The following is a 14,598-nucleotide window of genomic DNA, read 5'->3' as shown; positions in this document are numbered from 1 at the left end:
GCAAATTTTGTACTCTTGGAGCTGATTCCAGAACAAATAGCCCCCCCCCTTTTTTGTTATTGTTGTTGTTTTTTGCCTCTAGGCCACCTGTGAAGTGAAGAAACTAGACTAATTGTTGGTCTTTATCAACTCCTTAAGAAAATTAACAATTTTATACTGTCATTTGGTATCCAGTGTGTGTTCAAATTTCCCTCAGTTGCCCTAAGAATATCTTTCATAGCTGTTTTTTTAAAAATATTAGAATGCAATCTATATTCCAAAATTGTTTTTGGTTGCTGTCGTCTCTTTAGTCTCCTTTAGCCTAGAACATGGGTCCACAAACTATGGCCTCTGGGCCACATCTGGCCCACCACCTGCTTTTGTATATACGCTTGTGCTGGATAATAGCCTTGCTCTTTCACTTATGTATATGATGGGTTTTGCACTAAAATAGCAGAGTTGAGTAATTGTAAAAGAGACTATATGGTCCATGAAGCCTAAAATACTTCCTATCTGGCCCTTTACAGAAAAAAAATTGCTGCTCTATGACCTAAAACTATCCTCTCACCTTTAAATTTTTTTTTATTATTTTATTTTTATGACCACACCTGTGGCATATGGAAGTTTCCAGGTTAGGGGTTGAATTGGTGCTGCAGCTGCAGGGCTACGCCACAGCCATGCCAATACTGGATCTGAGCCACATCTGCAAACTATGCCCCAACTTGCAGCAATGCCAGATCCTTAACCCACTGAGTGAGGCCAGGGATCAAACATGCATCCTCATGGACACTGTTGGATTCTTAAGCTGGTGAGCCACACTGGGAACTCCTTGCCTTTATTTTTAGTATAATATTGACTGTTCAAAGAGTTAAGGACAATCACTTATAGAAAAATCTCTTTTTTAGACTGGTCTGATATTATACATTTGTACACATAATTTATCAAAATTTCATATACTGTGTACTTCTACTTCAAAATATAGAATACTTATGAGGGGAGTTCCCGTCATGGCGCAGTGGTTAACGAATCCGACTAGGAACCATGAGGTTGCGGGTTCGGTCCCTGCCCTTGCTCAGTGGGTTAACGATCCGGCGTTGCCGTGAGCTGTGGTGTAGGTTGCAGGCGAGGCTCGGATCCCGCATTGCTGTGGCTCTGGTGTAAGCCGGTGGCTACAGCTCCGATTCAACCCCTAGCCTGGGAACCTCCATATGCTGCGGGAGCGGCCCAAGAAATAGCAACAACAACAACAACAAAAAGACAAAAGACAAAAAAAAAAAAAAGAATACTTATGAAATTATCAGTGCTCCATGGGGCAATGATAAACAACTTTTTAGGTGTTAAAACTATAAATGAAATTGAAAGGTGAACCACAAATTGGAAAAATAATTTCAATGCCAAGATATTGAGTATTTTCATACTTTATTTTCCAGGAAGGAAAAAAAAATCATGATTGACATATGGTAGTTGTAGTTACAAATCAAAGCAAAATCCTTACTAAGTTTCTATATCATTTGAATGAGGAAAGCAGTAGGAAAACCAGGGGCCTCCTTATTTGGAAAAGGATAATATATTTTTTCAAATATGTGTGCCAGAGTGTGCAGAAATTCAGATATATACACAAGAATGTCAACACTCTGAGGGCAGGGCCATGTATCTAGCAATGTGCCTGATATATAGAAAGTTTACATAGATGTCCATGGGAAAAATGAATGAATGAGTACCATTCCTTTACACAGCATGGCTGGGCAGGTGGTCACAAAAATATTCACACTTACATTAGTTTTGTTCTTGTTTGTTTTAGTATATCCATGATGCACAGGTTACCTGTTATTGTTCTGTTGGGAACGTGTACACATTCATTGAAATAGGATTCAGGTAACTTGAAACATGATTTTCAGAACAGAAATACATTGGTTTTATGTATATGGTTATATGGAAAGCTAGAAAATGTCCAGCCTCTCCTTCCAGGTAACCTAGTTCAGCCTCTGATGAATAGTACCTTCTCCTGCTATTCTGGATTCAGGGAATCTATTCCTACTAATCATCTAAGACATTATAAGTGAAATATAAATCATCATGAAAGAAAGCACTGCTAAGAGGTTTTTTGTCAGTTACATAACATGGCCGAGGCTGCACATAATGTAATTCCTCTCCAGGTCTCTAAAATGTCATTTAACCTATAAAAAATTTTGGACCACCCTAAACCATGATATATAGTTTACAGTAACCTTTTTTAAAAAGTTAGCTGTCATCCACTCTAGCACAGTTCATGTAAACGGCACTGAAGAGTGACCCCTTGGCCAGAAATAAGGTTGAGGATTTAAAGAATTCCCGGTTAGTTCTTGAGCAGTGGATCTTTCTCCTGATTTCCAGGGAAGAACATGGTCTTTGCACGACTGAGGAAAACATTCAGGCCTTTGTCTTTGACCACGATCCCAGTGTTGCTTTCTATCGCTTTGTATTTCCTGTATTTTCTGAAAGCAATGTGTTGGACAGATTAAAAAAAAAAAGATTTCCAGCTGGAAAAGATTGCTTTCTATAATCTTTTACATGCCCAATGCAAAATGTTTAATTCCATTTAAGTCATGGCCTTTAAGACACTGATGTATTGTACAGCAGAAATTATCACAACATTGTAAATCTTTGATAAAACTTTAGAAAATAGAAAGACTGATGTCTTATGAAAATATATTTTCTCTTCTACATTCAAGAAATGTGCTTGCTTGCTAGAGATTGTATGTTAAACATCAAACTGATACAATTTGGTAAAGTTATTGATACTTTGCAACATTTTTTAGGATTAAAAAACACAGTAAAATTAATAGGCTATTTGGTATTCATCATTCAACGGAAGACTTTCCTCCCACACACAAAATGTTTAATGTCAAAGAAAGGAAAATGGTCCTTTTGTGTAGGAATATGCTATCTATTTTTGACAATATACTCATTTGATTTAAAGTGTTAGAACCAGTTCTTTGAAAGAGTAAACAAAATTGACAAACCTCTGGTCAGGCTTACCAAGAAGAAAAGAGAGAGTACCCAAATAAACAAAATAAGAAATGAAAAAGGAGAATTTGCAACTGTCACTGCACAAATACAAAAACCAGAGGAGGACACTATGAATAATTATATGCTGACAAATTTGACAACCTAGAAGAAATGGACAACTTTCTGAAAACATACAGTCCACCAAAACTGCAGCAAGAAGAAATAGATAATTTGAAGAGACTGATCACTAGAAATGAAATAGAACCTGTAATTTAAAAAAAAAGTGCTATGAAAAAAAATCCAGGACAAGATGTCTTCACAGGTGAATTCTACCAAGTATTTAAAGAACTTATAGCTTCCTTCTCAAACTCTCCCAAAATATTGAAGATGAGGGAACACTTTCAAAGATATTGTATGAAGCTACTATCATCCTAATATCAAAACCAGACAAAGATACTACCAAAAAAGAAAATTATAGGGAGTTTCCATTGTGGCTCAATGTTAATCAACCAGACTAGTATCCATGAGGATGCAAGTTCAATCCCTGGCCTCTCTCAGTGGTTCCATAAGCTGTGGTGTAGGTCATACACGTGGCTATGATTCTGCATTGTTGTGGCTGTGGTATAGGCCAGCAGCTTCAGCTCTGATTTGACCCCTAGCCTGGGAACTTCCATATGCCAAACATGCAGCCCTGAAAGAAAGAAAGAAAGAAAGAAAGAAAGAAAGAAAGAAAGAAAGAAAGAAAGGAAGGAAGGAAGGAAGGAAGGAAGGAAGGAAGGAAGAAAGAAAGAAAGAAAGAAAGAAAGAAAGAAAGAAAGAAAATTAAAGACTGATATCTTCAATAAATATAGATGCAAAAATTCTTTAAAACATTCTAGCAAACCAAATTCAAAAACACATACAAAAGATCACACACCGTGACCAAGTGGAATTCATCACAAGTTCACAAGGATGGTTCAACATACGCAAATCAACGTAACATACTACATTAACAAAAGTAAAAAAATGCTGCAGGAGTTCCTGTCGTGGCGCAGTGGTTAACGAATCCGACTAGGAACCATGAGGTTGTGGGTTCCATCCCTGGCCTTGCTCAGTGAGTGGGTTAAGGATCTGGTGTTGCCGTGAGCTGTGGTGTAGGTTGCAGACGTGGCTCGGATTCCATGTTGCTGTGGCTCTGGCATAGGCCAGCGGCTACAGCTCCAATTTGACCCCTAGCCTGGGAACCTCCATATGCCAAGGGAAGTGGCCCTAGAAAAGGCAAAAAGACAAAAAAAAAAAAAAAAAAAAAAAGAAATTAAAAATGCTACAAAAAAAGTATTTGACAAAATTTAATACCCATTCATGATAAAAAAAAAAAAATCTTACCAAAGTGTGTATAGAGGGTGGGTGTATTATCTCAACATAATAAAAGCTACTATTGACAAACCCATAGCCAATATAATACTCAACAGAGAGAGGCTGAAACCCGTTCCACTAAATTCTGCAACAAGACAAGGATGCCCACTCTCACCACTTCTATTAAACATAGTATTGGAAGTCCTAGTCACAGCATTCATACAAGAAAAAGAAATAAAGGTATCCAAATCAGAAGGAAAGAATTAAAATTATTATATGCGGATGACATGATATCATATATAGAAAACCACAAGTTCACCACACAAACTACTAGATCTGATAAAGGAATTCAACAAGTAGTAGGACACAAGATTAACATTCAAAAATTGGTCACATAATATGCTATCAATGAAATATCAGGAAAGGAATGTAAAAAAAATACCTTTAAAAATCAAACCAGGAAAAAATAAATAAATAAAATATAAGGAGTTCCCATTGCACAGTAGAAATAAATCTGACTAGTATCCATGAGAATGTGGGTTCAGTCCCTGGCCTCACTTTGGTGGGTTGGGGATCTGGCATTGCTGTGAGCTATGGTATAGGTCATAGATGTGGCTCAGATCCCATGTTGCTGTGGCTATTGTGTGGGCCGGCAGCTGTAGTTCCAATTTGATTCCTAGCCTGGGAACTTCCATGTGACATAGGTGCGGCCCTAAAAAAGCAATAAATAAATAAAAAATAAAAATCAAACTAGGAGTTCCTGTTGTGGTGCAATGAGATTAGTGGTGTCTTGGGAATGCTGGGATGCAGGTTCAATCCCCAGCCCAGCACAGTGGGTTAAGGATCTGGCATTGCAGCAGCTGCAGCTTAGGTTATGACAGCAGCTCAGATCTGATCCCTGGCCTGGGAACTTCATATGCCAAGGGGCAGCCAAAAATGAAAAAAAAAAAAATCACAACAACAACAACAAAAATCTAGGAATAAGTCCGATCAAGGAGGTGAAAGACATAACTGAGAATTATAAAACATTAATAAAGGAAATAAAGAGGACTCAAGGAAATGGAAAGATATCCCACGCTCCTAGATTGGAAGAACTAATATTGTTAGAACTGCCATACTACCCAAAGTAATCTACAGAGTTAATGAGCTCCCCATCAAATTACCAATGTAACATTTTTCACAGAACCACAACAAATAATCCAAACATTTATATAAAATTTCCATATATATAAGAACCCTATCTGACGAGGACCCATGAGGTTGTGGGTTCAATCCCTGGCCTTGCTCAGTGGGTTAACGATCCAGAGTTGCCGTGAGCTGTGGTGTAGGTTGCAGACAAGGCTCAGATCCCAAGTTGCTGTGGCTCTGGCGTAGGCTGGCGGCTACACATCTGATTCGACCCCTAGCCTGGGAATCGCCATATGCCACGAGAGCAGCCCAAGAAGTGGCAAAAAGACAAAAAAAAAGAAAAAAGAAAAAAGAACCCTAGAGGACAAAAAACAATAGGAGGCCTAACTCTCCCAGACTTTAGACAATATTACAAAGCTATAGTAATCAAAACAGTGTGGTATCAGTACAAAAACAGACATATGGATCAGTGAAACAGAATAGAGGACCCAGAAATAAACCCACACACTTACAGTCCATTAATTGGTGACAAAGGAAGGCAAGAATATAAAACGGGGAGAAGACAGTCTCTTCAGCAAGTGGTGCTGCAAAAGTTGGACAGCTGTATGTAAATCAATGTAATTAAAACATTCTCACACTACCCACAAAAATAAACTCAAAATGCCTTAAAGACTAACATAAGATATAACTCTGTAAAACTCTTAGAAGAGAACATAAGCAAAACATTCTCTGACATAAATGTACAAATGTTTTATTAGATCAGCCTCCCAAAGCAATGGAGATAAAAACAAAAATTAACAAATGAGAATAAACCTACAGAATGGGAGAAATTATTTCCAAATGTAACTGACAATGGCTTAATCTACAAAATATGCAAACTCATACAACTCAACCACAAAAAAACAACCCAATCAAAAAATGGGCAGAAGACCTAAATAGACATTTCTCCATATAAGACAGATAGATGGTCATAGACACATGAAAAGATGCTCAATATCACTAATTATTAGAGAAATGAAAATCAACACTGTAATGAGGTACCACCTCATACCAGTCAGAATGGCCATCTACACAATAAGTCTACAAATAACAAATGCTGGAGAGGGTGTGGCAAAAACAGAACCCTCCTACATTGGTAGGAATGTAAATTGGTACAGCCACTATGGAAAACAGCATGAAAGTTCTTCAGAAAACTAAATATAGAACTCCTATTTGATCCAGAAATTCCACTTCTGGGCACATATCTGGATAAAACTACAATTCAAAAAGGTACAGACATTCCTTTGTTCACTGCATCACTACTCACATAGCCTAAACATGGAAACAACCTAAAAGTCCACTGACAGATGAATGGTTTAAGATGTGATGTATATATACAATGGGATACTATCCAGCTATAAAAAAGAACAAAATAATGCCATTTGTAGCAAGATGGATGCAAACTAGAAATTCTCAAACTAAGTTCAGTAAGTCAGAAAGATAAAGCTAAATATCCCATGATATCACTTATATATAGAATCTTAAGTGTGGCACAAATGAACCCATCTACAAAACAGAAACAGACTCGCAGACATAGAGAACAAACTTACAGTTGCCAAGGGGAAGGGCAAAGGGAGCAGGAGGGACTGGGAGTTGGGGTTAGTAGATGCAAACTATAACATTTGGAGTGGAGAAACAACAAGGTCCTACTGTATAGCATATGGAGTTATATCCAATCTCCTGGGATAGATCATGATGGAAAAGAACGTATGTGTGTGTGTGTGTGTGTGTATACATATCATTGAGTCACTTTGCTGAATAGCGGAAATTGGCGCAATGTTGTAAATCAACTATAATTTAAAAATTAAAAAAATAAAGTGTAAGAATGAGCAACTTACTTGGACACCAAAATGGCAATCACAGTGACAAATATGGTCAAGAAGCCAACGAAGACCAGGATCCCATTTGTCATTCTTAAAAGGAAGGCTGGGTCTTAAAACAGAAACAAGGCCATGTTAGCGACAACTTGCACTGAGAGGACGTGCTGCTTGGAATGCAATTGAATAAACAAGGAAGGGAGCTAACAGAATATATATGGCTGGCTCTGGACTTGCAGTAATCTTTTCCATTACATAATACATAGTCTTTGGGGCTGCTTACCGTCCATTTAGAGAATGAGTTAGCATGTCTGGAACACTGTGATAAGGCTTCAAGAGAGAGATGTCATGTCCTGGAGATACCTGCTAGTGACTTAGCTGACCCAGCTGCACCCATGTGGTGGAAGCCTTCATGATCCTCCTGCTCACTCCTCTGGCCTCGTCTCCCACTACCTACCTACCTGCCAGCTGGGCGCAAAACCCCATCATTTCCATGCTTTTTTTTTTGCTTTTTAGGGCTGCACCCACGGCACAGTTCCCAGGCTAGGGGTCAAATAAGAGCTACAGCTGCCAGTCTACACCATAGCCACAGCAACACCAGATCTCAGTTGCGTCTGTGACCTACACCGCAGAAACATTGGATCCTGAATTCACTGATGGAGGCCAGGGATTGAACCTGTGTCTCATCAATATTAGTCAGATTCATTTCCGCTGTGCCACAATGGAAACTTCTCCATGCTCTTTCAAATCTCCATGCCTTCTGCTGAGAATGTCCTTCCCCCACCTCATCTCAAGTGTCTGCCCTTTGGGACACCTTCTAGACATGCATGCAGGCACTGGGTCTTGCCTTCCTCTGTCACTTCTCTCCTTGTCTCTCTTCATCTCCCTCTATCACATTGTATTACAATTACTTTTTTCCCCCTGCTCCACCAGGAATCAAATCTGTACCACAGCAGTAACCCAAGCCACAGTAGTGAAAACACCAGAACCTTAACCCACTGAGTCACAAGGGAACTCCTGCAATTACTTATTTGCAACCATTTCTCTCCTACTGCATTATGAGGACCACAGAGCAGGTAGTATGTCTTCTCTGCACTCTTAGAACCCAGGAAATGAACTAGTCTTGTCTCTGCCACTGAAGTGTAATAAGAGTTTGTTTATTTTCCCCCCTCTCCTCTGTCACTGTCAAAGTTCTGGCCATCATCCCTCTCCTGAGACGACCTCTTCCCTGTCCACCTGCTTCCACTGTTACCTTCCAATAATCCTTGCCTCACTCAGCAGTCTGGATGATCTCCTAAAGGCATCAATCAGATCATGCTTCAACCCTGCCAGTGGTTCCCTTACTCACAAAATAAAACTTGAATCCTACCCAGTGGTAGTGATCTAGGTGGGCTGCTCATCTGTGAAATGCAGGTCTCAGTTCACAGGGTGCCACTGGGTTGTCAGGACTTTCTTGACCTTCCAGTCTATAGAGCCAACCTCTGTCCCCTCTCTCCCACGCTTGGCACTCTCCATGCCCTGACCTTGTCTCACTGTCTTCACAATCTCTTCTTGTTTATTGTCTCTCTGCTCACAAAAGCCAGGACCCTCTCTGCTGTTTGCCTGGTGCCTGGGACTGTGCTGGGGATGCAGTGGACACTGGACAAGTATTTGTGGAAAGCATCACAGGTACTTAATGAATGTTCACTGAATCAATAACTAACAGTCCTTTCAGCTAAATGTCTAGGTGTTTGTCTTTGAACAATGATTGGTTTTTGAAATCCTGACTTTGAAACCCAAGTCACCAAATTACAATTCTTGCTGGATTAAAAGCCCTCTGGATGAGCTTTCTTTATCCGAATTTTGACAATGGCTCAGGGGGCACAGTCTTTGAGCATTCGCCTGCTGTGGCCCCATTTGCCTGGCAAAGCAATAAAGCTACCTTTTTCTCCTTTGTCAAAAAAAAAAAAAAAAAAAAAGGAGTTCCCGTCGTGGCGCAGTGGTTAACGAATCCGACTAGGAACCATGAGGTTGCGGGTTTGGTCCCTGCCCTTGCTCAGTGGGTTAACGATCCGGCGTTGCCGTGAGCTGTGGTGTAGGTTGCAGACGCGGCTCGGATCCCGCGTTGCTGTGGCTCTGGCGTAGGCCAGTGGCTACAGCTCCGATTCAGCCCCTGGCCTGGGAACCTCCATATGCTGCGGGAGCGGCCCAAGAAATAGCAACAACAACAAAAAGACAAAAAAAAAAAAAAAAAAAAAAAAAAAAAAAAGAAAGAAAGAAAGAAAATGGGTTAGGTCATCCTTAAAGTTATTACTCGCTACAAGAAGGATTAAAGGAAAGCCAATATCCAAACATCTCATCCAGATAAGAGAACAGTGGTTTGCCCCAACTGAGAAAGATCCAAAGAATAGGTTATGACTCTAAAAGGCCACTCTAAACAACAACTGCAGCAGCACAAGAAGAATAACCTCAGAAGCTCCTAGAGGTGATAAAACTGAAGGTCCACACTCACTTGGATCCTCTCTCTGCCCAGCTCCCCAAGTCTCCTCCCCAGACCTGCACCCCGCCTGGGAAGAAGCACGGTACTTTTGCATCTTTCGTTTGTTTGTTTTGAAATGTACACCTTGGATCTCACCAACAGTAAACCTTCATGCAAATAATTATATGTGTGATTACTTATGCTTTTCTTTCAAAGAGGTTAAAGCTGCCTGTGATAGAGTCAGTCAGTAAATACATGTTTAAGTACATTTTCCTTTATGAGAAAGCTATTTGTAAGTCATCAGACTGTACCTGACAATACTCAAATTGAGGAGCAAAACACGTGCCGTTAGTGTGTGCACAATTTAATCTGTCCTTTCCGTCTCACCATGTAGCATTTCTTCTAGGTGATAACGCAATATCTTTTAACATAGTTGTAAGTGAAATTCAGTTAGGGTCACCAGGTATAATCGTTATGGGATGGAGAAAATTAGAAGCCACACATAAATGGAAATTTCTCAGTGAAATTACTTCATCCACTGTGTTAACATTTTACCTCTCTGAGTACTTAAGGGGGCAACAAGTAGTTTTTCTGGTGAATATTTAAGGTGTAGGTAAATTCCTTTGGTTCTGTCTTGGTGTAATGCTTGGTAGAATTTGGGAAGGTAAAGAGAGGGCACCTGGGAGTTCCCGTCGTGGTGCAGTGGTTAACGAATCTGACTAGGAACAATGAGGTTGTGGGTTTGGTCCCTGCCCTTGCTCAGTGGGTTAAGGATCCGGCGTTGCCGTGAGCTGTGGTGTAGGTTGCAGATGTGGCTTGGATCCCGCGTTGCTGTGGCTCTGGCATAGGCTGGTGGCTACAGCTCTGATTTGACCCCTAGCCTGGGAACCTCCATATGCCGCGGGAGCGGCCCAAGAAATAGCAAAAAGACAAAAAAAAAAAAAAAAAAAAAAAAGAGGGCGCAAAGAGAGGGCACCTGGCAAGTTAGAGGGAACCAGGAGTCCACCTGGTTTCTCATTTCTCTTCTTGGCTTCTCACCTTTGCCCAGGTGGATCCTTTTTGGCTGCACTTGAGGCATATGAAGTTCCCAGGCTAGGGGTCGAAATGGAGCTGCAGCTGCCACTCTACACCACAGCCACAGCAACATGGAATCCGAGCTGTGTCTGCAACCTACACCATAGCTCATGGCAATCCTGGATCCTTAACCCACTGAATGAGGCCAGGGATCAAACCTGTATCCTCATGGATACTAGTCTGATTCATAACCTGCTGAGCCATGGTGGGAACTCCTGCCCAGGTGGATTCTAACGACAATATAACACCAGCTTCCCCTCTGTTATAGTTTAATTGGAGAACATTATTATTTTTTGATGTTGGGCTTTACACTTTCCTGTTGAAATACAAATCTATTCAAGCATGCAGAGATCATATCCCATTATTACTGGTCCATGATCACAGCTGCTTTTTTTTTTTTTTTTCATCAGAAGGCTTTTCTTTGGCCATTATTTCATTGGGTCTCTCTCTCTCTGATCCCTAAGTAGATCTGCTATTCGATTTTAATGCCAGTTCTCAAATCCACGTTAACAAGAGTTCAATGAATTTTACACTGAAATGAAACTAAATATTGAGAGTGAAGCCTTGAATAGCTTTAGTATTAGACACACACTTAATCTGTGATATGAAATAGGCACACAACCATAAAACAAAACTTACCTCTGCCGGGGATAGAGACAAGGGTGCTCGTGAGGGCCAGACTTGCATCATCCCCCAGAGTGAGGTTCATGCAGTAGGTCCCAGGACTGCTGAAGGCTCTCCTCACCGTCAGCAAGCAAGTGTCACCCAGGTCTTCATCCACAGTGTTGCAGACTGTGTCCTGGGTGACCTGGCAGGTGGGGTCAGAGATTATGGTACAGATCTCCGTGGGGATGCTGAGGGCATAAGTGTCACCAAGAGGGAGAGAGGGGAATGTAATGTCAGTTTAAAAGGAAAAATCATTATGTTTCCATAAAATTGAATCCCACCTTGTTCTTACCCAAACTATATGATGTGAAATTGTCACACATAATTTACTCTTAAACAAGCCTGGGTGGGGAGTTTCCTAGTGTTGCAGAAGGTTAAAGATCCAGTGCTGTCACTACAGAAGTTCAGGTTGCTGCTGTGGGGCAGGTTCGATCCCTGGCCTGGGAACTTCCAGGTGCCACTGGCAAAAACAAAACAAAAACCAAAAAACAAAACCGAGGCTGGGTGTGAGCTATGGCTTCCTCGGAATCCCCAGAAAGATGAGGCCAGGTGCTGGAGGAGGAAGAAATTATGTCCCTCAAGGCAGGGGGCTGTTGGCAACTTCCTCTACTTTCTGGCTCCCCAGATACCCAAAGATGCAGATGGCTTAGCTGTTAGGCAAAGATAGCATTAAATGCCAGTCAGCTCTGCGTGGGCTCCTGTAAACAGATAACAATGACAAGAGCAGCAACCAGAGCTGTTTGTGCAGCAGCCACTGTGGGCCAGGCCCTGAGTTTTAGGTGACACGGTCTTGTCTGTCCCTCTCAACAACCTTCTGAGGAAACTAATATGCTCCTAACTCAGCAGGAGGGGAGATCACAACAGCGTCAGAGGTGGAGCTGGAACATCAACAAAAGATGATTGACAGCTGTCCGTGTGACCACTGATCTGCCTGGCCATGTGTTACCATCTCAGCCAGTGTTTCACTCCTGAGTAGACTTTCTCAATGGAGAGACTGGGCCAGGGCATGGGCTCAGAAATAAGAGGAGGACATGATTTCTTTTCACCCGGTCCCCGGCCTTTTGCAGCAGCTTCACCCCTTCAGGGGGTCAGGATTTTCTTTTTTCTTTTTTTGCTTTTTAGGGCCACACCTATGGCCTATGGAAGTTCCCAGGCTAGGGGTTGAATTGGAGCTACAGCAGCTGGCCTATGCCACAGCCATCGCAACTCGGGATTCAGGCCGTGTCTGTGATCTACACCATAGCACATGGCAACGCCAGATCCTTGACCCACTGAGCGAGGCTAGGGATTGAACCCGCAACCTCATGGATCCTAGTCAGGTTTGTTAACCACTGAGCCATGAAGGGAACTCCCAGGATTTTCTTCATTTTGTCACCCTCAGCCCACTCTCTCCCCACACTAAGGAACTTCTTAGCTATTGCTTTTGGTCAAATATGGCCTTATTTTTATACTGTCTCGTTCTCTCGATTTATTTACACATCACATATGCATACATTTTAATTACATGATTTACATGTTATATGTAAATCAGGCAATAACATATTTAATAGATTAATTGCTATAGTATTTATGTATTTATTAATTTACATTTAATCTATTATATATAGTTATAGCCAAACCATAGCAAGTCAAATTATATAATGCATTAGAAAGAGCTTTTTAAGTATGTAAAGAGAGACAGGACTACTAGGCATTGCAATTAATTAGAAGCCTTTCCACACTTGCTCCCCTTACTCTAGAGGAGCCTCAGGAAACTTAATAGGGTCTGAGCCAGACCTCAGTCTGTGAACTTGGCTCTGCCAGGTATCTGCTGTCTAGGGAGGTAAGTTCTATAATCACTGTTTACCTTCTCTGATCTGTCAAGTGCGGAGACTCAGACAATTGTGTGAGGATTTGACATGCAAACAGATGTAAAGTGTTAAGAACATAACTCAGTCATTATTATTTAACAGTTAAAGAAAATGAGCATTGTTCAACTCTAGCAAAACAGGTGCATGCTTGAGAGCACTGCGGAGGGTCCTCCCTTGCCCCAGCTTACTAAGGAGCTAGAATCCAGGTCAGCTTAAAGGAGAGAGAGTGAGATGTGAAGGCCTCACTTGGCCCCTGCCTCTGAGACTATGTACTCACCTCCCCTGGCAGGTCAGGACAAAATCCACCAGGGAGTCATCAGGCTGTGGCCCTGGTGTCAGCACATCTGTTACTTGGAGGATGTTAACTTGTAGAATTCCCGCTAAAAAACAAAGCCCCCAAAACACATCAAAATACAATGGAAACCAAACCATCTCTCTCTCTTTTTTGGCCACACCCAAAGCATGCACAAGACCCCAGGCCAGGGATCAAACCCAAGCCACAGCAGTGACAATGCTGAGTCCTTATGCACTAGGCCATTAGGGAACTCCCAAACCAACCGCTTCTTAACAAGTCAGAAAGCTCAACAAAATGGACACAGCCTTCTTGCTGTGCCAGATCCAGAACGCTACCCCAGAGCTCTGCAGAGATGTCAGGCAGCACTTTCAAAGTCAAATGGAACTGTTCTTCAGCCCAACCTCCATATTTACTCCTGGAGCCTGGGTACATTCAGAGGGCAGTACTCCCTCCAGGCAGGTGTTTCAGGACAAAGGGATCCTGGATGGAGGCAGCCTCAGGATCAGGCCTCAGCCAGGGTCTCTCCTGCCAAGTTGGCCCAGCTCCAAAGTGCCCAGCATAGGTTTAGCCCTGCCCATCTCCTCTGTTGGGCACCATGAGCGGTGCCCCACACGCATAGCCCTGGGTGGCGGCACTGTCTGTTCCCCTTCCTCTCTCTCTTTTTTTTTTTTTTGGTCTTTTTTTTCTTTTTTTTAGGGCTGCACCCGAGGCATATGGAGATTCCCAGACTAGGAGTCCAACCGGAACTATACTATAGCCACACGGGATCCGAGCCACATCTGTGACCTACTCCACAGCTAATGGCAATGCCAGATCTGTAACCCACTGAGCGAGCCTAGGGATCGAACCTGCGTCCTCATGGATGCTAGTTGGGTTCATTACTGCTGAGCCATGATGGGAACTCCCACCCCTGTTCTTACACACAGGAAGTGTGATTTCATGAAGTCACAAAGGTGGAAGCTGTGGGAA

At 41.9% G+C, this 14,598-nt stretch overlaps 1 protein-coding gene across 6 annotated transcripts in view; it reads right to left on the bottom strand.

Moving 5' to 3' along the window:
* Positions 1–1,381: 1,381 nt before the first annotated feature.
* Positions 1,382–14,598, bottom strand: part of GPNMB (glycoprotein nmb) — a 33,791-nt gene continuing 20,574 nt past the window's right edge. For 4 of the 6 annotated variants that reach the window (NM_001444309.1, NM_001098584.2, XM_084974009.1 and 1 more), the window contains 4 exon segments: positions 1,382–2,453; positions 7,308–7,401; positions 11,458–11,672; positions 13,612–13,714. In NM_001444309.1, the coding sequence (NP_001431238.1) occupies positions 2,315–2,453; positions 7,308–7,401; positions 11,458–11,672; positions 13,612–13,714 (551 nt within the window). In that variant the 3' untranslated portion in view covers positions 1,382–2,314. 6 annotated transcript variants of the gene reach the window in all.

Source organism: Sus scrofa, chromosome 9 (assembly GCF_054392235.1).
Source record: "Sus scrofa isolate SSC_HxYL_T2T_F1_AM1 chromosome 9, Sscrofa_HxYL_maternal_Yorkshire_Landrace_v2.0, whole genome shotgun sequence".
Lineage (NCBI taxonomy): Eukaryota > Metazoa > Chordata > Mammalia > Artiodactyla > Suidae > Sus > Sus scrofa.
Note: the sequence above shows the minus strand (reverse complement) of the source record. Positions and strands in the feature narration are given on the sequence as shown.